Genomic DNA, 23,847 nt, shown 5'->3' with positions numbered 1-23,847 from the left:
CTCTGAACTACTCCAATTTTCACAATTGAAATGCATGGAAATGTACGATGATGAACCAACACGCCTTACAAGGGACTTTCTAGAACAGCAGTCACCAACTGGTGGTCCATGGACCACTGGTGGTCTGTGAGGAAATTTTGGTGGTCTGCAGAAAAATTATTTGCATTTTTTATATTGCGCTAAATATTATTTATCTTTTTTTAAAAAATCATATTAGTGGTCCATGGGATTTTAAATTATGAATTTAGCGGTCCCTGAGGTCCAAAAGGTTGATGGCCCCTGCTTTAGAACAGGGGTCTCCAACCTTGGTCCCTTTAAGACTTGTGGACTTCAACTCCCAGAGCAAAGCTGGCTGAGGAACTCTGGGAGTTGAAGTCCACAAGTCTTAAAGGGACCAAGGTTGGAGACCCCTGTTTAGAACACTAAAAATTTAAGCTAAGCTCCCGTTTTTATCGGGAGAGAAGGCTTTAAGAAGCCGCAAGTGTTACCCGGAAGTTATAAACTAGGAACACATCTTATTTTTTCCCTTTATCTATATTCTGCGCTGCCGGCTCCAGCATTGCTTATACAGGTAGCCATTGGCATCTTTCCGTTCCCACGCCGATCAAATTTTTCGGTTGGGCGCTCGGGTGGAAAACCGGTTGGCTTCAGACCGGAAGTGCTTGGAACGGTGCGGGCTTTGCGCCTTTCTCTATGGCGGAATGAAGTTTCTTCTCTAGACTTTACCCTCGGCTGCCTCTCCATGGCGGGGGCGGCGGCGGTGCTTCGGAGCCTGGACGAGCCCGTTCCCCAGGACCTGCCGCCGGCCACGGGGTTACTGGTGGCCCCGGCTAAGGGAGCGTGGGCAACGGCCTGCCCAAGCGGCTTTCTGGTGTTGGCTGTACGGCCTGCAGGGACCAAGTTGCAGCCGATACTCCTGTGCGCGGCGCTACTGGAGGCAGAAGCCTCGGCAGCGCTGGAACTGTGGCTGAGCCGGGCCTTCCTGAGGCGGCTGGGACTGGTGGCGGGCAGGACCGTGAGGGTTTGGCCCATCCGGAGGCCGCCACTGCTCGGCTGGGTGTTGCTGGGCTCATCCGCGGCGGGAACCGCAGGGCGGGCTCCTCGACCGTGGGCCGGCTCGAGCTCTAGCATCCTCGTACGGCGCGGGGAGATCCTGCCCGGCTCGGGGCTGCGCGTATTGGAGAGCCGACCGGCTCTTCAGGGACTGCTGGGCTTTGGCACTCGCTTGGCTGTGACGGAATGGCGAAGCTTGGTAGAGGGCCGGGACCGGAGGGACCTGCGGACGCCTTTGGTTTCCACGTGGGCGCGCGGCGGGGAGCGGCTGGTGGGGGCGCAGCGGGGCCACCCTGCGCTGTGGGGAGGAGACCCCGTGGCGGATCAGTCTCTCTGGGTGACCCCCGGCTGCTTGCACAGCCTGGGCCTCTTCCAAGGAGAATGGGTGGTCCTGCGGAGGCGCCAGGGAGACTTGCCGGAGTGCACGGCCCCCCGTTTGGCCTCTGTGCAAGTTCTCAGGCCCCGGTGGTATTTCCCGCACGGAGAGAACGATGACGGGCACCCCCAAGCCGCAAGTGCGGACGCCTTTCCAAACGAGAGCGCATTGATTCCTGCCAGTCTGGCTTTCAATCTCTCCTGCGATCCTTTGGAAGGGAACCTCCTGACGATCCAGGTGGGCGTTGCTGAGCAATAGACTTGCCAATACCTGTTAGTAGGGTGGAGTTGGGAGATTTGAAGATGAATTCCTCAGAGCAAGTTAGGTAATGGATCTATCTAGTATTATTTGATTAACTATGGGCTTAGAGTAGCATAAATGTCACTGGATTTTAGATCGGTAGATCCCAGCTAGAGACACTGATGGTAAACCTTTTGAGCTGCTCAAAAATTTGGGAAATGCCTAACTTGACAGCTTTTTCTCAAGTTCCAAAACACGAATAGATTTATTTGTAATCCAGGATTTCCCAAATGTTCAGGTATATAGTATTTCCCTTGGGGAGGCCAAGACTGAGCCCAGGCAAGATTCAAAGAACTTTTTAGTTTCATTGTTAGAATAAATGCACCTTTCCTAAAGTTTCATTGTATTGTTTTCATAGTTCGGTTGTGTTGATTTTGGTATTTGGATTTTTAGGGAAGGTGCGTGCTTTTTAAAGGAGGTGTGATGGCATGTTGGAAGAAATAAAAAGGTTTAGGAACTCCTGCTCTAGACATTTTCTTAGGTTAGGTTCTTTCTGGCAACCATTAGTAAACCTGCTTTAAAAAACAAATACAAAAGACCGTGTAGCATTTAACAAGTGCTTTGGAAAGTACCAAATCAGGCATTTTGTGGACAGATTCTTCTAAGGAAGCCAGAGTTCATGCCAGAAAGATAATGGAATGGCTGCAGGAGAAAGTCTCAGATAGTAAAGAGAAGGTTGGCAGATGATGATTTCCTGTTGCTTTATTTACAAGCTGAACAGATTTATAAAGCTTTGAAAAAAATGGCCCTATTATCTTTAAGTCACAAATTATTGTCATAAATATTCTAAAGCAGATATATATTTTGATGATCAGGTGTTATCTTTAAGTTGAGTTGGTGAGAACTCTGGATTTTCCTCCTATTTTGGATACATGGGAATAGTGGAATGGCAGGGATCAATTGAACAATGAACTGTGGGATGAAGGGAGGAGAGGACATAGGAATCTCTGTTATTTTTGCAATTTCCCAATTATTGCAGAAATTCCGTTCTGCTGAATGACCATAGCTCTGGATACAATACAAATAGTCCTCAATTTACAACAGTTCATTTAGTGATTCTTCAAAGTTAGAACAGCACTGAAAAAGTGACTTATGATCGTTTTTCATGCTTATGACCCTTGCAGTATCCTCATGGTAATATGATCAAAATTCAGATGCTTGGCAACTGATTCATATTTATGATGATTGCAATGAATCATGTGATCATCTTTTGAGGCCTCAAGCAAAATCAATGGGGAAACCAGATTCATTTAATTGTGTTATTAATTTAACAACTGCAATGATTCACTTAAGGACTGTGGCAAGAAAGGTCATAAAATGGGGCAAAATTAACTTAACAATTGTCTTGCTTAGCAAAAGAAATTTTGGGCTCAATTGTCGTAAGTCAACTATTTTTTGCTTGCAGCAGGACGACTTTTATTTCTGGCTGAAATAATTTATTTTGAAGGCTGAAGAATTAAAAGCATATTTCATAGACTATTCATTAGGTGTTATCATGGGTTTTTAGAATAATTAATAGAAATGAAGAGATGAAAGAGGTCATTTAGGATGTTAAGTTCCAAGCACTTTATTTTACAAGAAGGGAGTTATAAATTGCCAGGGCTTAGAAAAATGAAATGCAGTAGACAGTTACAATCATTATAAAGATTAAATGTGAGAAGAATTGATACTTTGCAAGTTGCTATAAAGTAATATTAATTTAATCTCCTAGCTATTAAGCACATATAGCATAATTAGAATATGGCTAATTGTCCTCTATAGAGATATGGGGAAGCTGCTGGTGTGCAAGAGATAAAAGGAAGTCGATCTTTGCTATCTGTGCCACCCATTGCCAAGGAACTACACATAGAAATTGTGACTTCACCAACCTACAACACCAGAGGAATCTATGATCAAATTCTTTATCAGCACTTTCAAACTCCCAGGTTAGCCTATTAGTAAAGATAACAAGTTTGATCCATTTTATGAGATAATCTTGCTCTTATTTTTTTACTTAATAAGCATACTGAACAGGGTATGTATGGTCTTACTCAGGGGTGAAATGCTCCCGGTTCGGACCAGATCGCTCGATCCGGTAACGATGGCAGCGGGTGGTTCGGAGAACCGGTAGCAAAAATCCCTGTTGCCCCCCCACCCCACACTAGCTGAGCCGCGCAATCGTCAGAGATTTTTTTTTTTACTTTTAAAAGCATTTTTTCTTCGGCCGAAAAAATTATTTTAAAAGTAAAAAAAAGCCTTGGATGATCACGCAGCTCAGCTGGGATTGTCAGAACCCTTTAAAAGCATTTTTTTCTATAACCTCTTTGGCCGAAGAGGTTGTAAAAAAAAAAGCTTTTAAAAGGCTCCTCTGGCGACCCCAGCTGAGTTGCCTGATCACCATAACCTTTTAAAAGCATTTTTTTACAACCTCTTCAGCTGAAGAGGTTGTAGAAAAAAATGCCTTTAAAGGGATCTGGCGATCAGGCAACTTAGCTGGGATCGTCAGAACCCTTTAAAAGCTTTTTTTCCTCTGGCGATCCCAGCTGAGTTGCCTGATCATCACAGGCTTTTAAAAGCATTTTTTACAATCTTTTCGGCCGAAGAGGTTGTAAAAAAAATGCTTTTAAAAGTTAAAAAAAAAAAGTTGGCCACGCCCACCCAGTCACATTACCCTCCCCACCAAGCCACACCCACAGAACCAGTAGTAACAAATTTTACATTTCATCCCTGGTCTTACTGTACATGTGCACATGTTCTAAATTATTATCTCATAGAAATTACTCAAAATTTCTCCCTTTTTCTGCAGTCAATAATGCTAATTCCAAAGCATGTTTAATGTTCTTTCCAGAAACCTACATTATAAATTGAATGTAAACTGCTGGTCCTATTTGCTTTTTTCTCTATTTTTCCTTTGTAAATTGTTAACAACTTGGTATCATTATGTGATTTAAAGTCAGCAATATTTCATTCTGCAGAAAAGATTTCCCTTATTGATTATAGTTTTCTATAGCAAATCTTAATCTAAGAAAGAAAGATAATTCCACATTTGAGAAGCACGTATTCACTAACGTTATTATATTGTTTCTTCAACAGAAATTGAAATATTTCAATTATTTCTTTTAGTCCATTGCTATATCATATCTTATCTACCTACCTACCTACCTATCTATCTATATTCATTCATTCATTCATATTCCTTGGGTATTTGCCTGAAAAGAAGAGTTACACAATCATATAGCTTTAAAATGAAGGGATTGTCTTAGATTCACTGGGAATTAAAAAAAGACAGAGAGGGAGAGAAGGAGTTGGCTTCAATATAATTCTTCATTATAGATATTTTTTGCAGGCTTATACAAGAGAATGATATTCTTTGTCTCCCAACTGTTGGACATCCTGAATTCCTAGAAGAAAATTCAACAAAGTTTATCAGGTATGTTATTGCCAATAGCTAAACGGGCTGTCTACTCTTAATATTTACACTATCAGTTTGGATTTCTTTGAAATAGTGTTTTGGAAGAACTGACTTAGAATGTTGAAACTTGTCCTGGACTTTGGTATGCTGCAGAGATTTTAGAAATTAGATACTACAAGCTAGAAAATGATAATAGTGGTAATAAGTGAAATGTGATGACAATTGCAAAGCTGTTAAAAACTTCCACCCTCACAAAATTTAATTCCAGTTATACTTGTTGCTGATTATGAAATCAACCAGAGGAATAACTGGAATAATTAAATATTGTAATGTAAAATGTCAAATATGTGGTTCCAAATTATAACTCATTTGTTCTTTCCTTAGATGGCCAGAGCTGTGCTTCAGGGTGAAAAGAATATTACCAGCAGAGAAAATACAGCAAAGTATAGGGTATTTAGCTGATACTCAGAATACTTCTTTATTCCTGGTAAGTTAGTAAGAATACATAAAATAAAGAGCTTTTGGATGTCTTGTTTGTAAGTGTCTGGGGTGCTGTTAGCTTAATTTTAACATTTATTTGAAAACTGCTCAGTTCTTACAGTGGGGTCTGAATTTTGCTCAGTATGGGAGCACGACTGGGCAGTATTAGATAAAAAACTCACTTCAGCTCTTTCTCTCCACAACTATTTTAGAATTGCCACTACTGACATGCAGCTTCTTGTATACTTTCTTATATACCTATAAGAAATATGGACTTAGATTAAAAAAATTCCCTTTTTTGGAGCATAAAATGATAGTAGATATAAAAACATGAGAAAAATGTAATGCTTATCAGTGGGATTTCTTTTTACTTCCAAAGTTTCACATGCACATACACCTTTTTTAGCTTCTTTCAAAACTATAGACCATTTCTTTTTCCTTTTGGTTAAAATTTGGCAGGGCTATTAGCATCAAAGGTATTCACAGAAATAATAGTTTCTCTACTTTTATGAATCTGGTTGAGAAAACGGGTGTTATTGCCTTACCTTGTAGGTAGGTTCTACAAACAGCGCTATTCCATCTTTTCCATCTCATAATGGCTGTAGTTTTTGGAGCAGTTTGTCTCCTGCTGGGCTTTGCAGTGCAGTGAAACAGCTGTGTGACATCCTTGGCCCTCATTTACACAATAGGTAAGTCATCTGTGGATTTGAATTCTACCATGTAGTAATGTTCCATCCTCCTCCCCACACCCCCTTGTACTCCCTCATAGTGGTAGTGGAAGGGAATGAAGAATGCTAGGAATGTATGGCAGTATATAATCTCAGCAGGATCAGTCAAGATGTGTTGGTCATCCAAGGTGCCCAGCTAAAGCAAGCTACTAATTGGATAGCAGCCATATAGAAAGATGCTGGTGGTGGATAATCATTTTAGTGACAACAACAAAGACATTATTTAGGGGCCTAGATTGTTGGGGGCAATATGCTGACTCTGTAAACTGCTTAGAGAGGGCTGTAAAACGGTATATAAGTTCTATTGCTAAGTGCTATTTCATACTGTGTTTCTTTTGTAAACTTAGAGTAGTGATGCTTTTGAATTTTGGTAATAGAGAATACTATTAAGAAGAATAATTAATGTTCTTTATATAATTTGATAATTTGAGCATGGTCATTTGTGCCTTTGTATGATGATGGATTCTCTAATCTTTTCTGGAGAATTCCATAATGCTCAAAAAGGTAAATTTATTTATTTATTTATTTATTATTTAAATAGAGAAGAAGATAACAGCTAGTAGCAAAATAGAGTGGTGATAGATGTATTGTTGGAAGACTTGAGGGATCAGTTTTCTCCTGGAGAAAATCTATGCAGCTGATAAGAGTTTATAGTGGCTTGATGGCACATAATCAACCAATAAAGATAGTAATAGGTTTGTGATTATAGTTTTTTGTTGTTTCCTATTGTGATATTTGAGGCATCTGAAAACTTTATTTTACTCTGTCTGAAGCACAAAATTCTTTGACTGACATTTATGCAAAATACTTACATGCGCCATTTTTAAAATCATAACCCTAAATGGATTGTTTAGTATATAAGAAATGTTGTGAAAATATAAAACCTCAGCTATTGTTTGCTTGTATGTAACAGTGAGAAAGAGCTAGTGTTTTCAGATTCTTTTAAGATGAATGAAATTTTCATTAACTCTTAGAGCTCCTACATTTTTATGTTCTTGCAGTCTCCCTCTTTTTCTTCCTTTTTGAATTAAAATTATGCCATGATTTTTAAAAAAAAAAATATTTTCTATGTTTCAGTGAAACCCTTCTAAATGGATCTGGAAGTATTCTTCTTTCAGGACCCAGTGGTGTGGGGAAAATTACAGCTGTTAGAGCTGCCTGTAGCCGTCTCAATCTTCATTTCTTCAAGGTAGTTTTAGAATGTTAAATACATTCAGAATAAGGTGCTGAAAGAACATTTTTGTACTTTCAAAAAGAAATGTGCTTTTCAGTCCATGAGCACTGAAAGAAGAGTGATTTCTCTACAGTGTTTCTCTGAGCTGAACACTTCAGCTTGGTCTTGCTACATATTTTTCAAATGCTGCTGGACTATAGTTTTTAATAACTCTCAACTTCAACTTTAATAACTTTTTTCAACTTCACTGTCTGTCATTGCTTGCATGCAAAATTTGACCTTTCTTAATAATACCCTCCGAGGGTTTTTCCTTCTTTCCATTTCCTCTCTCTTAACTCTTCTCCTTGGCACCCAGTTTTCTTCTCTTCTCTCCAGTTCAGCAATCCTTTCCTGTCCCAAATCTAAATCCTGTTTGTTTCTTTCATTTTTGACAAAAACAAGGAATACATGTGTGCATACTTCTGTGCTTGTGTTTATGAGAGTAGTTTGTACATGAAAATGATTATTTTATGCTAGTGATGTGCATAAAATAAAATGTGCATTTCGATTTCAAGTGTTTTGAGTATAAACATTGCAAGTTTCTGAATTTTACATTTAAAAAAAATGTAACTGCTATTCCAGACATCTTGGATGTGCCCCAAGTGCATCCATTTCCAAACCCAAAATTTCAAACTTGAAATTATTATAATTGAATTGATTTGCATAGCTTAGCTTTATGCAAATGTAGAACTGGTTAATTTTATAAATGAGATACGTTATTAATTTTAATTGGTGGAATTATCTTATTTTCTATACGTTTCTGTACTAATTGAAACTGATCCACCATTACAGTTATCTGTATTTTTACATGGCATCTTCTTTATCTCTGCCATGCGACTTCATGCTAGGTGAATTGTGTTGCTTTGTGTGGTGATACAAGTGGAGCTACAGAAGTAAAACTACATAATGCCTTCTCAGAGGCTGAGCTTTATAGTCCTTGTGTCCTGCTGATGAAAGATGTAGAGCTGCTGGGAAGAGATCGTGATGGATTTGGGGAAGACTCCAGGGTCATTCTTGCATTAAGGCACCTTCTTTTGGAAAGAGAGATAAATACTAGGTATGTACTATTTCATCTCTGGAAGATTCCCATCATTATGAGTCTACCATAAATTTAACTATATCTCAATGGGTCAAGGTTGACTCAGCCTTCCATCCTTCCGAGGTCAGTAAAATGAGAACCAGATTGTTGTGGGGGGGGGCAACATACTGACTTTCTAAACTGCTTAGAGAGGGCTGTAAAGCACTATGAAGCAGTATATACATCTAAGTGCTATTGCTAGTCAGAGTATTGCTGAAAACTGAGATTTTTACTATAAAGCAGTAAACTATTTCTACTATTAATTTAGTTAATAGCTTTAGCTTTTAATATTCTAATCTTTTAAAAATAATTGTAATAATGTGATAAAATAAGAATAAAACAAATATAAGTGGCATTAGTATAATTTATTTTTGTAAATAGTGAATAGGAATGCACACAAATCCACTATATGATTGTTTTCATACTTCAGAAATCCTAGCAGAAAGCTGTGTGTATTATGAGCAATTGGATAATAGAATTACCATCCTTTTTCTCTGTCTTCTAATAAACCTTAAAAGACATTAAACAAAATCTATTAGGAACTCAATTTTATAGTCAACCAAGCATCTACAAAGACTGCAAGATTAACCTTGTTTCAATAAATTGGAAAATTATTCCAAACTGATTTGCAAACTGATTCAAAGGCTCCCTGATCACCCTAAGGCCAAATTGAATCCAAATCTCTCTACTGTATCTTTGTCTGGATGTGATAAAATTGAATAACTTTTCAGAATTAGTAGTCCATTTTGGGAAAATAGCAAATTTCAAGCAAGCAAATGATGGAGTTTTGGGCCTAGTACCTTTAAAAATATATTTTTTAAAATTCTTGATGATTTGCTTTACTGGAAATTGGATGGAATATGTAGGTTGAATAACTCAAATAGTACTACTTCTGCCAGGTTTCATACCTTCATCAGATCTTGGGCTAAACCAGCTTTTCCAGTTTGGAAAATTTAAGAACAAAACATATTTTTATGTGAATTATTTATATGAAAATGATACATTCCACTGTAACTTCCGTATGTAAGAAACCTGTAAAATTTCAGAAGGAATTCTGAGCTAGAGACATAACAAAATATTTTTTAAAAAAGTAATAGGACAGAGTTGGATTGAATTGAGCATATATTTACATGATTTCTATTTTTCCTTCTCTATCTTGAAATTGTTCTTATAAAGAAAATTGGAGAATAATGTATACATTCTTATAAAATACAGTCTAAAGATATTTTGAATTCTGCATTCCTAATGTGGCTTCAGGAAGGTTCAGTCTGATCCCTGTTTTCTCATCTGAATCTAATCTGATTTGATTTGAAATTTGATTTGGATTAAAATAATGGTCTTTTATAGCTACAGAAATGATGTCACAAATTATGTAAATTACTGAAATAAAGTATAGTAGTCCATGGTATTTCTTTTCTAGCTTCTATACTGCAGCTATGAAATGTTTACAGCACATCTGTATGTTTCTTAACAGTTATCCTATGCTGGTGGTAGGCACAACAAGTAAACTTGCAGATGTCCCTTCAGATGTGCAAACAGCATTCCTTCATGAGGTGAAAATTGAAACACCAACTGAAGAGCAGAGGAAGGCCATTCTTAGCATGCTAACACAGAATTTTCCACTGGGCAAAGAAGTAAGCCTGACCAAGCTAGCCCAGCAGAGTGCGGTGAGTGATTGTTAATGCAGTAGCTAGAAGAAATAAAGAATAAGGGGGATCTAGATTTGAGATCTCAAAATGCCATAGGGTGGTTTGGTTATTGTAACTCATTAGGACTATCTTTTTCATGTAGAATTTGCCTGCCCAAACAGTTTAGCAGGGAAGGAAGACTCTGAGCATCCACCCAGAAAAAGATTGTGGTTAGGACCCCAAAGAATGACATTCTTGGTTACATTCCCCTCTATGGAACAGATTGCCCCTTTATTCTGACACCTTTATATAAAATGGTGAAATTAGTCTTCACAGCATTGTTCAGATAGCAGAATGAGTCCATTGGTAGCAACAATTTTAAATAATTTTATTATAACCATCAGACATTATAATATATTTAGTATCATATTAATAATTATAATGTTCGATAGTTTAAACTGCTTCTGTCTATTTTATGTTTTCTACTTATTTTATTATATTTAAGTTCATAGAATTATAACAAGTGATTTGCAAATAATTGTATATATGTGTATAAACATAATCCATAATTGTAAACATTTGCATAAAAAAGGTTCTCCCTGAAAGTTAGTGATGAATAAAACAGTCTGGATTACAAAATAGTGCAGTCCAGATGTGTGGATTTTAGCTTTCAGAATTTTACCTTTGACCATGTTGGCTTAGAACAGGGATGTCAAACTTGCGTCCTCATGTGACGTATTGGGACTCCCCCCCCCCCCCCCGTTTGCTAAACAGGGCATGGGCATGGCCAGGGAGTGACACATCTGGTCCGTGGGCCGCGAGTTTGACCGTTCTGGCTTAGAAATAATGACATGCATAGTGACATCTTTTTTATTATTTCTTTTATAAGTACTTTCAAATATAAGTATTACCTCTGTTATTTCATTTATATACTCACACAGTGTGTTAATAACAGAAAGAAAAGAATTTTATTTGCTTTGGCTTTCATACAGCAATTCATACAGATACTTTTACCATGCAGAGAATGAAATATCTGCATTCATTCCTTTCAGAATTATTTGTCTGTTTGTCATGGGACTTGCTGCACCAATATTTTAATCCATGTTTTCAGGGCTTTGTTCTAGGAGATTTCTGTGCTTTACTTTCCCACAGCAGCCGTGCTGCCTATACAAGGATGCAGAATTCAAGGTACTGGAATAAAATATTTTCTGGTTTCTGAGTATTTAAATATTAACTATAAATATGTCTTTTTTGACACATTAGCATGGGACATTTAAACTAAGTGTGGATGGAATGGAGTATTAGTTTTCAAACTCTTTGTAGCAATAGGGAAGAATTTGACTTCCTTTTTATGTCAAGTTTTATTATTAACATTTTACTGAGAAGACTTTGATAACATGATACTGAATGCCTATTTGGGAGAGAAACATGCTACCTTTCAAAACATGTACATTCTTCTTGTTGTCGGTCTCTATTTGCAGCCATAGTTCCTACATCTGTTACTGCAGTAATAGTAATGGTTACTATAGTTTGGGAAGAATTCCTTATGTTATATGTCTGCCCTTTCACTGGCAGTGTGATAGATTCAGGAAATTCAGATGGAGGGGCTCAGACATCTTGGGAAAGTGTTTAGAGAAGCTGCACTGAGCCTTCTGGGGACATGGCTGCTTGGTTGCTTTAAGGAGAGTGCTTAACTCACACCTATTTTCTTTGAAAATTACATCTTTTGCTTTTTAAATCCAAAATTCATAATCTTATGCTTGTTTAGCATCTTGTAATGAACATGATATCAAACTTATTGGATGTCAGTGCAGTAGCTTTCCAGTTCAATTCTAGAGTTTTAAACTGCTGGATCCATCCAATCATCTTTGGGCAACATGTTTATTGAGATTCTCAGTCATCCAGGCCATAGTTGACCCAAAGCTAGATTTTCTTGGTTTTCTCCTTTGAAAATGTTTTCAAAGGGGAAAAAAACCCAAGAAAGTCCATTTACCTTTTGGGAAACCTCCTTTAATATATCTTTGGGCAGCATTAGGACTGTTGACACTTTCTGTGCCTTCTTCAGCAGCTTCCCAGGGGGACCAAATGAAGAGGAAGAATATGATTTTTATGCTGCTGGTTTCCCTCTTCTAGCAGAAGATTTCAGTGTTGCACTAGATAAACTTCATGATGCTCATTCACAGGCAGTAGGAGCCCCAAAGGTATGACTCTTAATAAGTGCAAAGCAAGGTATGACTCCCTAATAAATATAAGAAACATACCAATGCTTACATTCCATTCTGTTTTGATGAATAGTTGTAATAAATGGAGTACTTCTCAAAATAAAGAGAAACTGGAGGGTTTTGGGTTCTCGGTAACATATTTATAAAATTTTAGAGTTATAGTTGCAAAGAGCCAAAAAAAAACCTAATTTAATCAATACAATAGCCAATCATAAATTTTAAAAATCAAATGAAGAGTACAAGTACAGGAAAAACAGGCAATTTCCTATAAAGTATAGGAAAAAATAAATTAACTGCTATCTATAAATTTTCCAGCACTTTCTATTAAAATTTGCTTTACTTTTTGATTTTAAGGGAATTGCTGGTAAGTATAAGGAATAGGATATAAAAGCCACAGTATTTCATATGAAAACTACTCTTCAGAGACCTTGAGGCATCTTTCAGAGGGAGAGGGAGGGTAGTGTGCAATAGTTGTGGTTCTGTAAAAATAAAAAATAGTGTCTTGTGATCTTTGAAGGCATTATAACATTTGATTTGGGGTCGGGTATATAATAGCACTGGCAAGTTTTAAGACTTTTGTCTCCTGCAGATTCCCTCTGTCTTCTGGCAAGATATTGGAGGGCTTCAGAATGTGAAAAAGGAAATCCTGGACACCATTCAGCTTCCATTGGAACACCCAGAGTTATTGTCTTTAGGCCTTCACCGCTCTGGCCTTCTGCTCTATGGTCCTCCTGGAACAGGGAAGACGTTGCTAGCTAAAGCAGTAGCAACAGAGTGTACTATGACTTTCCTCAGGTGGGTTTTGTGATACAAGTATTTATTTATTTATTTATTTATTTATTTATTTATTTATTTTTCAAATTTGTATACCGCCCTATCTCCCAAAGGACTCAGGGCGGTTCACAGGCATATAAAACATCTATATACAAATTAAAATAATCATTAAAAAACTTATTCTAATGCCCAATTATTAAAAATGGAAATATAAATATTAAAACCAATTTAAAACCCCTATAAATTTAAAATCTAAGCCAGTCCTGCACAGGTAAATAAATGTGTCTTGAGCTCGCGACGGAAGGTTCAGAGGTCCGGAAGTTGACGGAGTCCTGGGGGGAGTTCGTTCCAGAGGGCGGGAGCCCCCACAGAGAAGGCCCTCCCCCGGGGCGTCGCCAGACGACACTGCCTAGCTGACGGCACCCTGAGGAGTCCCTCTCTGTGAGAGCGGACGGGTCGGTGAGAGGTATCTGGTAGCAGTAGGCAGTCCCGTAAATAACCCGGCCCTATGCCATGGAGCGCTTTGAAGGTGGTCACCAAAACCTTGAAGCGCACCCGGAAGGCCACAGGTAGCCAGTGCAGTCTGCGCAGGATGGGTGTTATGCGGGGGCCACGGGGGGCTCCATCTATCACCCCCGCAGCCGCTTTCTGGACTATCTGTACCCTCCGGCTGCCCTTCAAGGAGCCCCATGTAGAGAGCGTTGCAGTAATCCAGGCGAGACGTCACGAGTGCGTGAGTGACCGTGCATAGGGCATCCCGGTCCAGAAAGGGGCGCAACTGGCGCACCAGGCGAACCTGGTAGAACGCTCTCCTGGAGACGGCCGTCAAATGATCTTCTAGAGACAGCCGTTCATTCAGGAGGACGCCTAAGTTGCGCACCCTCTCCATCGGGCCAATGACTCGCCACCGATGGTCAGCCGCGGATTTAGCTGACTGTACCGGGATGCCGCATCCACAGCCACTCTGTCTTGGAGGATTGAGCTTGAGCCTGTTTCTCCCCATCCAGACCCGTCGGCCTCCAGACACCGGGACAGCACTTGATAACCGTTGGGGTGGTCCGGTGTGAAAAGTACAGCTGGGTGTCATCCGCATACAGCTGGTACCTCACACGAAACCACTGATGATCTCACCCAGCGGCTTCATGTAGATGTTAAACAGAAGGTGAGAGGATCGATCCCTGCGGCACCCCACAAGTGAGGCGCCTCGGGGCCGACCTCTGCCCCCCTGTCAACACCGACTGCGTCCGGTCGGAGAGATAGGAGGAGAACCACCGATAAACGGTGCCTCCCACTCCCAATCCCTCCAACCGGCGCAGCAGGATACCATGGTCGATGGTATCGAAAGCCGCTGAGAGGTCTAATAGGACCAGGGCAGAGGAACAACCCCTATCCCTGGCCCTCCAGAGATCATCCACCAACGCGACCAAAGCCGTCTCTGTGCTGTAACCGGGCCGGAAACCGGACTGGAATGGGTCTAGATAGACAGTTTCATCCAGGTGCAAGGGAAACTGATATGCCACCATACTCTCTACAACCTTCGCCGCGAAGCGAAGGTTGGAGACCGGACGATAATTACCTAAAACAGCCGGGTCCAGGGAAGGCTTCTTAAGGAGGGGCCTCACCACTGCCTCTTTCAAGGCGGCCGGAAAGACACCCTCCACCAAAGAAGCGGTCGTAATCGCCTGGAGCCAGCCTCGTGTCACCTCCTGAGTGGCCAGCACCAGCCAGGAGGGGCACGGGTCCAGTAAACACGTGGTGGCATTCAACCTACCCAACAACCTGTCCATGTCCTCGGGAGCGACAGGGTCAAACTCATCCCAAACAATGTCACCAAGACCACCCTCAGCCGTCTCACCCGTATCACTGCAATCTTGGTCCAGACCATCCCGAAGCTGAACGATTTTATCGTATAGATAACCATTAAACTCCTCAGCACGTCTCTGCAACGGGTCATCCCGCTCCCCCTGGTGTAGGAGGGAGCGGGTCACCCGAAACAGGGCGGCTGGGCGGTTATCTGCCGATGCAATGAGGGAGGAGGCATAGCTATGCCTCGCTTCCCTCAATGCCACTAGGTAAGTCCTAGTATAGGACTTCACTAGTGTCCGATCAGCTTCTGAACGGCTAGACCTCCAAGAACTCTCTAGGCGTCTTCTCCGGAGCTTCATCCCTCTCAGCTCCTCGGAGAACCAAGGAGCCGGTTGGGACCTGCGCCGGGTCAGAGGCCGCAAAGGCACGACACGGTCTAAGGCCTCTGCCGCGGCCCGTTCCCAGGCCGCAACAAGTTCCTCAGCCGAACCGTGAGCCAGACCCTCAGGAAATGGCCCAAGCTCCGTCCGGAACCCCTCCGGGTCCATCAGGCGCCTGGGACGGAACCAACGTGTCGGCTCCGCCTCCCTGCGGTGGTGAATGGCGGTCAGAAAGTCCAGACGAAGAAGAGAGTGATCTGACCATGACAAAGGTTCAGTGACTATTTCCTTTAAGTCCAGATAACGCCCGCCTTAACCCTCCCACCCCTTAAAAAAGCCCTATCTAAAAAACCCCAAAGGCTCTTTTTTTTCGCATGCCACCTCTGTGGGTCCCAAGACCCGTCATTGAGGCCGGCCCTTGATAATGCGGCGGGCCATTCCTGCGAGGCGGGGGCACCTCGCAGGCGCAAGAGTTCTAAGGCAGAAGGTAGTCAGGAGAGTTTGGAAATTATACTATTGGAATAACTAACCCTGTATTTTTTTCATTTCAGTGTAAAGGGCCCTGAACTTATTAGCATGTATGTTGGGCAGAGTGAAGAAAATGTCCGTGAAGGTAAGTTTGAAGCCATAATGTTTACATGGAGGGCTTAGCTCTGTGGGGAAGCTTCCTTTATAGCCAGGCTAACATAGAAAAAAAAATTTTTTTTAAATTTACATTTATATCCCGCCCTTCTCCGAAGACTCAGGGCGGCTTACAGTGTATAAGGCAATAGTCACATTCTATTTGTATATTTACAAAGTCAACTTATTGCCCCCCCAACAATCTGGGTCCTCATTTTACCTACCTTATAAAGGATGGAAGGCTGAGTCAACCTTGGGCCGGGCTTGAACCTGCAGTAATTGCAGGCTGCTGTGTTTTAATAACAGGCTTCTTACAGCCTGAGCTACCACGGCCCCAAAATAATTCTCACAAATCACTCCAACCTGAAACAACGTCCATATCTTTGTGACTATTGCATTTATGAATGTATATAATCTTGCAAGTGCGTACACATATCCAAATGTGTTTATGCAGATCACTAGTAACTGTAATAGAAATGTGAATAAGATGAGAATTTATCTTGGGCCTGGATGAAGAGCCAGAGCACGGCCATCTGAATTTTAGGGGCAACCTCATCCCAGAAGACAGATGCTTCTACAGGGAAGGTGCATTTCCAGGATCCCAAGAGATTGCATTGTTTAATTGAAGAAAAGCATGCCAACATCAAATTGGCAGGCAGCTATTATGAAAGATAAACATTTAGTAACCACCCCTATGCTACATAGGGCTTTGTAGGTAAAAATCAGTATTTTAAAATGCCCTTGGAAACAAACTGGTAAACAGTGCAGCTCACAAAGTAGAGGTATTACATTTTCACTTTAGTACCCCTTCAGAAACCAGATTCAGTTTCTTAGGGACAGAGTATTAAGAGAAGGATTTGCTTCTGTAAATCCCAACAGCAAGGTGGCAGAAAAAGCAATTAACTATAGATAAGACTTAACTAAGCAATGCAAATTTCCATGTCAATCAGTCCAAAGTCAAGCCAAAGATTTCCAGATCAAGGGGTCATTGTTTGTAACAAGCCAGGGTGGGAAAGAACTAGATTCCAAGTGTCCTAATAGGCAAGCCAGATGCTGGAGTTGCTTCTAGCAAAAGATCCTAGTTTGTTTGCAGCTTAAATACTCTCTGCTGAGTATGCACAGCTGTGGTCAAACCTTGTTGGTAAGTTCAGTGTATTGGTGCTTGCTCATTAGTCACATACTTTGGCAGGGTACAGCGATCCTAGGAGGATCGCTGGCTGGAGCCCCTCGGTAAAACAAGGCATATCCCAGGATTGGCACATAGGATTAGGCCACATAGGCACAATAGGACCTTGGCTGAACCTCCCATCAGATATTTGGGGAACACACCAAGCTCTCTCTGAAACACTTTTGGTTCCATCAGTCATCTGAAATGGGCCAATCGTAGGGCCTGTCTCCATGTCTGTTTAAAGAAGACAAGTTGCTCTATTTTTCAGACATTGTGTGGCCAGGTCTGATCTTCCCATTCTTACAATCACAGCATGTATCCTAATGCGCATTTCTCTCTGGATGGCAGTCTAGTTTATGTTTTATAATTAATATATTTGTTGCTGGCTTTAATATGAATATACAACCTGAGTACTATTTATCTCTTTCCTCAGTGTTTGCCAGAGCTAGGGCAGCTGCTCCCTGCATTATCTTTTTTGATGAGCTTGATTCATTGGCTCCCAGTCGTGGACGAAGTGGCGATTCACAGGGTGTGATGGACAGGCGAGTACTGCTTGTTAATAATGACGACTTAGCATCCTGTTTTGACTTGCTCAATGCTGATTTTATTAGCAGCCTCCCTAACTCGCTTTGTGAAAACCTTAAAACATTTCCACATGAACAAAACATTTCCCTATCTGCACTCATTATAATATTCTGGACAGGCATAAAAAATGGTCCTTGACTCCCCCCCTTTAATTGTACATGCTAAAAGTGCAGAGGTATCTATTTCATTATGCACATATCTTTTGTGAACTTAGTTCTAGATCAGATAAACATGTTAAAATGTTGAAATATATTCATCTTTCTTTCTACCAAATGCTGGCCTCCAATGTGGGTTGCAATTAATACATATAATAAAGCAAATAGCAGATTTAGCAGCAAATAATAAGGATCACAAAACTTGTAAATATTTAAGCTTCGCTGTTTGACTCTTCAGAAACCAGTTTTAACAGCTAGACATCTGCATTCTGAACCAATTCTGAACCCCTACCCACATATTTCCACTCCTCAACTCTGTCCTTTTGGCATTCTACCACTACACGCTACTCCTTCCATCCCCCAGCTGACCTTCATTGTCTTCTTCCTCCCACTGCTGGCCTAGGATCTGGGCTTTGAGTGGGGACCTGGGTAGGGGCCTTGCCACATATGTCCCATGGTTGCACCCTTATGCTGTACCTTGATCCAACAGTGGGACGAAGACAGTGAAGGTCAGCTGGGCTTTGTCTACCGAAGGAAGCTTGCTGGACCTCGCTAGAGAGGAGCCATGGTGTGGAGCTGGCAGTTTGTGCAGGGCAGAAGCATGAGGTCCTCGCCTAACAATTGCAACTAGGACTACCGAAACTACTGTCACTAATTGGTGCTATCACGTTTCAGCCAATTTAGCAATAGAAATTCCCTGTCCCAATTAGTCAATAAGCGAAGATTTATGTGTACCATTGTATTTTAGTAATCTTGTGTTTTGCTGTATCCTGGTAAACTACCTTGATATATATTAAATAGGTGGCATACGATGCCTTGTACCTATAAATATATCTTGCCGGTTTGAATCGCTTTTGAGGGCATGGTATTTTTTTATTTTTTTTTCATAGTATACATCTATTACTACTGTTATATTTTGAACCTGGCTGGGTACATGCCTCAAAAAAGATATTTGTGTATCTGCTATTTTAAGTGAGTTACCCAGTTCAGTGAATCCACAAAGATTAATGGCAGCATATTAAAATGTTTCCCTTGGTAGAGTTGTATCTCAGTTACTAGCAGAACTGGATGGGCTTCACTCTTCTCAAGATGTATTTGTTATTGGAGCTACAAACAGACCGGATCTGCTGGATTCAGCTTTACTAAGGCCAGGCAGGTAAAGGTTCACATCACAATTTTCTCTATCTGCTATTATAACCATGAATCTTTTAAGAGTATTTTGGGTAAAACTAGAAAAACATAGGAAACAAATCACCTTTTTCATTATACTTAATTTTGGTGTCTTTTGGGATAACATTCCTACCCTCTTAGATCTGCAAACACAGCATCTTAGTTGCCCCAAAAGGCTAAAAATTGAGATGCTTCCTTTAGAGAAATTTTACTGATTATTTTGTTAGATGTGTTAATAAAATAAACTGCTATAGTGGGTGTTTTTTCTAAGAATAGGTTAACTCTGGGATACTTTGGGAATCCTGTGTTCCATTGATAGAAGCGTAGCTATATATAAATGTTTAAAATAAATAAATATTTAAATAACTTGATGCAGGAAGTTGGTTTATATGAGGAATCTGTAAAGATTCATTTGCGATGCTAGAAGAGTACTGAGAATTTTATTGTATTATGGCAATTCTGTTTTATGTTTAATAGATACAAAGATTTTATAGAAGTGAAGCACATGAAGTTGTACAATTTATACTAATATATTGAACTAGCTGGATACCTGTGCTTTGCTAGGAAACTGTGATTGAGCTTGATAAATCGACACTTACAGCTTGAAAATTAATGAGTAGTTACGATCGGCCTCTCCTCTCCCCTTCTCTCCCTCAGCCTTGCCCCACAGAAGCCTATCCTATCCCCTTCTCTCCCTCAGCCTTGCCCCACAGAAGCCTCCCCTATCCTATCCCCTTCTCTCCCTCAGCTTTGCCCCACAGAAGCTTCTCCTATCCTATCCCCTGTGGTTGTTGCTGTGAAAGTAAAACTGAAAGTGAAACTCCTCTCCTCTGCTTGTGTTTTGCATTTGGAACAGATTTCTTTTCAGGTGGGGAGGGGGAGTAGAACGCCATAGCATCAGAGGACTGTTTGGAAAGTGAAACAGTATTTGGTGTATGAGCAAGGAGACAGGAAGGAGCTTGGCGGGGGCTTAGCTCAAGTGTTCTGTATTAAAGCTGCTTCCTGCTGTGAAAATAAAATTGAAAGTGAAACTCCTTTCCTCTGCTTGTGTTTCACATTTGGAACAGATTTCTTTTCAGGTGGGGAGGGGGAGTAGAACTCTTTAGCATCAGTGTGTGTTAATCATAATATGGGAAATACTAATGCTCTGATAGTCATTTCGAAAAATCCTTTCTTAATGAGCACCTAGAAGCCAAGAGGAACGTACGTGGCAAATTTTAATTTGGTAGGCTTTACAGTTCTGGAGATTTCATGATTACAGCGTGAGTGGTTTTCGCTTTTATATATAGAGATAAAAACCAGTAAATCAATGTAAGGAGAAATTGTTAGGTGACGGTTATTGATGTATGATCTGAGTGCCTTATATGGAAGATAGCTGCCTTATTTTAATTGCAAAAAATATTTTTGTATTCCTGGCAGATTTGATAAATTGGTTTATGTAGGGATAAATGAAGACCGAGATTCTCAGCTTCAAGTATTGAGTGCCATCACCAGAAAGTAAGTACCTGTTTTTGGTTATTATAATGCATAACAGTACCAATTACAATTCTTAAGAAACAATGCATAGCTTTACTAATTATTATAACTGAACTATATAGTCATCTGTTAAAGATAAATCTGCTAAGAGGATAACACTAACCTCAAAATATTTTTATATCATTATGTACATAACCAATGCGTATGGGTTAAATGATGCTCTTAAAACTTGTTCTTGAGGATTGTGAATAAATGATACTTACGAACATTATATACTGCCTGCTCTGGCTTATGAGTTTTAACTCAATGCATATTATTTTAAGTTAACTATAACATTTAAAAAATATTATAATATGAAGCCATGCTTTTATAAAACATTTCTGCCCCATTTCCAAGATTATATTCTGATAGCTTTTTTTTTCTATGACATTGAAACCCTTGGGGATATCCTTTTGTGATAGGTTTAAACTGGACCCGACTGTGAATCTCCTTAGTGTCCTAGACAGATGCCCTGCACAGTTAACAGGAGCAGACTTGTATGCACTCTGCTCAGATGCCATGATGTTTGCTATCAGAAGAAAAGTGGAATGGATAGAAGAAGGTAAGGAACAAAGCTAGATGGCTCAAATGTTAATTAGCTCAACTTAAAACTTGTATGTACGTAAATAGTAGACACAGGTTAAAAGGTGAGCAAGTATTTTACAAAGCTCTGGGTTGTATTTTGTATAGAGATCCAGATATCTCCAATCTTGTTAGCCTTTCACATAGCACTAAAGACCTGGTTATTCCCCATTGAATGTAGGTTGGGAGGCTCATTAAACTCTGCTGGCTGATATTTTATTATAAATTGGAATGTGGAGGTGTTTTGCAACATTTATCTTTTGGATTATTGTTCTAGTTGCTGGTTATAATGCTGCCCAAAGTTGTGGCTGTGAGATGGGCAGCCACATAAATCAAATAAGTTTTTTTGAAAGTAGAGAAAACATTCATTGTTCAATAGTAAACCAGAAAATTGGATTGTGATTTATCTCCAAATAAATGCTTGAGAGAAGCTGGAAAACTATTACTAGAAATTAGGAGAATGCGTAATTGATTCTCTGGTACACATGGAGGCTGGCAAGAAGCAGGCAACACACTTTAATTTTTAAAGCTTTGAAGAACAAATCTATTGAATCGCATCCATTATTTCTGAGCTGTAGCATATTTATTAGTTCTCTTTCATTACTGTATGTTATTTTTCTAACCTGCTAGTGCTGCAGGTTAAGCTTTTATTGATCTTTTAAAGGTTACTGGCTTTTTTAGGGAAATACTGATTTACCTGTGAATTGATATCCTGTTCAGTGTAAGGCATGAGTGAGTAAGTCATATAAGAAGCAACACCTATAAACTGACTTAAGCATGAGCAAAGGAACAATGGTTAGACCAGCATTAATTTTTTATATATATATAAATATTTTTCATCATCTTGCCTAGCCAGGAGCAACATACACTATGTGGTATGTCCAAAAGAAATTTAATTTTAATCCGAACCATTTTATTTTTATTCCAGGTCTGGATACTGAAAGCTCAGAATTCACTCTTACCATGGATGATTTTATACAAGCTGCAACAAGGTTACAACCTTCTGTTTCTGAAATGGAGCTACTTAGATATAAATTGATCGAGCAGAAATTTTCTGCTTGATTTGAAACAAACATGACCGAGAAAGAAATATCCATATAACCCCAGAAGTACAGAATAAAAGCTGCCATGAGAACATTGTTCTTGTTAAAAGAAATAGTGATGACTCAGTTACAATCTGGTGGATTCAGATGAGTTAGAACAGGGGTCTCCAACCTTGGCGACTTTAAGCCTGGCGGACTTAAAGTCCACCAGGCTTAAAGTCGCTAAGGTTAGAGACCCCTGAGTTAGAAAAATGAGTTCAAGGCACAGACCTGACACTGATGTTCAGATGTGCAGGATGTGCTGCAAATTAATCTTCATACTTGGGACCATGGCATCTATAAAATGATCAACATCAGATGGGAAATCTTAGGCCGTCTAATAACCTGAGCCTTTGGATTATGAGGGAAATGACTGTAAGTATTTAAAGATATTTAAATAAAGGCTGTTTTGCTTTATCTGGAAAACAAAAATGCTGTCTAATTCACTGAGACTCTATCATTTCTCATAAATGTGAAATACAGTATTTATGTATGTATGTATGTGTGTGTTTCTTTCTGGGTTTAAAATTGAGAGAACCAGTAGTGGCCAAATTTTAAGTAGTCTTGCTCTAGAGGGCAGCAACTGATAAAATATGATCGTAATAAGTTTCTGCTGCTGGTTTTACATGCTGACTTCTCTCCGAAGTAGTTTTGAGAATTTTCTAACCTTTGGAAACCTCTAGAAAATCAGGGCAAGTAATTCGGAATTCAGGCAACCTTCCGTATGTTAAAATTAAAACTTCAATCTAAAATTACTACTACTACCGCTTTCATGTCATGGATTTTGGGACTGAGCTCTGGGCAGAGTAGTAGTCTTATTGTCATCATAGGCTCTATCTGCCCATTTTTTTCATCCTATTCTATCTTTATACCAGCCACCATCTGAAGAGTCGTGGGTATCCATATAACATTCTGCCATCCTGGACGGTACTACCTCTCGTCGGCCCTATCTCCTATTTATGCACTTTATGCGATATTCAGCCTTGGAACTCTTGCGCCTGCGAGGTGCCCCCGCCTCGCAGGAATAGCCCGCTTCTTTACCTAGGGCCGGCCTCAATGACGGGTCTTGGGACCCACAGAGATGGCATGCGAAGAGAAAGAGCCTTTGGGGTTTTTTAGATAGGGCGTTTTTAAGGGGTGGGAGGGTTAGGGCAGGGGTTGGGGGTAGCCCGTCGGGTGGGGAGCCAGTCCTTGCGTGTGCTCGTGGCGGTCATTTAACGGGTTCGGAGGTTGGGGGGGAGATTGCGTTCCTTTTGGTGAGGGTGGTTCCATCTGCACGGTAAGTGGGAGGGGCAGATATGGCGGAAGGGGGGGATCGTATCGTCCTGGGGGGGCACGCGCTCGATGTTTGCAGGCGATCGCGCGCCCCGATCCCCCTTCTCCCGTTTCCCGGATGGTCAAGACCCTCAGAGCCTGGGCCTTCGGCTTACGCTGTGCAACGCCCGGTCCGTGGTCAATAAGGCCCCCCTAATACACGATCTTATTCAGGGGGGTGCCGCGGACCTTATAGGCGTTACCGAAGCCTGGTTGGGCACTGAAG

General features: G+C 40.5%; 1 protein-coding gene across 3 annotated transcripts; it reads left to right on the top strand.

Moving 5' to 3' along the window:
• The first annotated feature begins 577 nt into the window (after positions 1-577).
• On the top strand, positions 578-23,367 carry PEX6 (peroxisomal biogenesis factor 6). Of its 3 annotated transcripts, XR_009152939.1 has the most exons (18): positions 578-1,666; positions 3,491-3,654; positions 5,055-5,138; positions 5,505-5,607; positions 6,153-6,289; positions 7,406-7,517; positions 8,390-8,598; positions 10,094-10,286; positions 11,359-11,435; positions 12,313-12,448; positions 13,059-13,264; positions 15,981-16,042; positions 17,652-17,760; positions 18,998-19,114; positions 20,548-20,625; positions 21,066-21,205; positions 22,154-22,419; positions 22,496-23,364. XR_009152939.1 is itself a non-coding variant. In XM_058165110.1 (17 exons), the coding sequence occupies exons 1-17, from the start codon at positions 743-745 to the stop codon at positions 22,285-22,287; spliced, it is 2,982 nt and encodes a 993-aa protein (XP_058021093.1). In that variant the 5' UTR covers positions 578-742; the 3' UTR covers positions 22,288-23,367. The 3 variants fall into 3 exon arrangements, 2 of the variants coding, with proteins under 2 accessions (XP_058021093.1, XP_058021091.1); XM_058165110.1 differs by having other exon boundaries at positions 12,316-12,448; positions 22,154-23,367; XM_058165108.1 differs by having other exon boundaries at positions 22,154-23,364.
• Positions 23,368-23,847: the final 480 nt, after the last annotated feature.

This window comes from Ahaetulla prasina, chromosome 1 (genome assembly GCF_028640845.1).
Source record: "Ahaetulla prasina isolate Xishuangbanna chromosome 1, ASM2864084v1, whole genome shotgun sequence".
Lineage (NCBI taxonomy): Eukaryota > Metazoa > Chordata > Lepidosauria > Squamata > Colubridae > Ahaetulla > Ahaetulla prasina.
Note: the sequence above shows the minus strand (reverse complement) of the source record. Positions and strands in the feature narration are given on the sequence as shown.

Coding starts and splice junctions, on each gene's coding strand:
- PEX6 (XM_058165108.1), top strand. CDS start 743: ATGGCGGGGGCGGCGGCGGTGCTTCGGAGCCTGGACGAGCCCGTTCCC. Junction 5,608..6,152: donor AGAATACTTCTTTATTCCTG/GTAAGTTAGTAA, acceptor CTTACCTTGTAG/GTAGGTTCTACAAACAGCGC. Junction 21,206..22,153: donor AGTGGAATGGATAGAAGAAG/GTAAGGAACAAA, acceptor TTTTTATTCCAG/GTCTGGATACTGAAAGCTCA.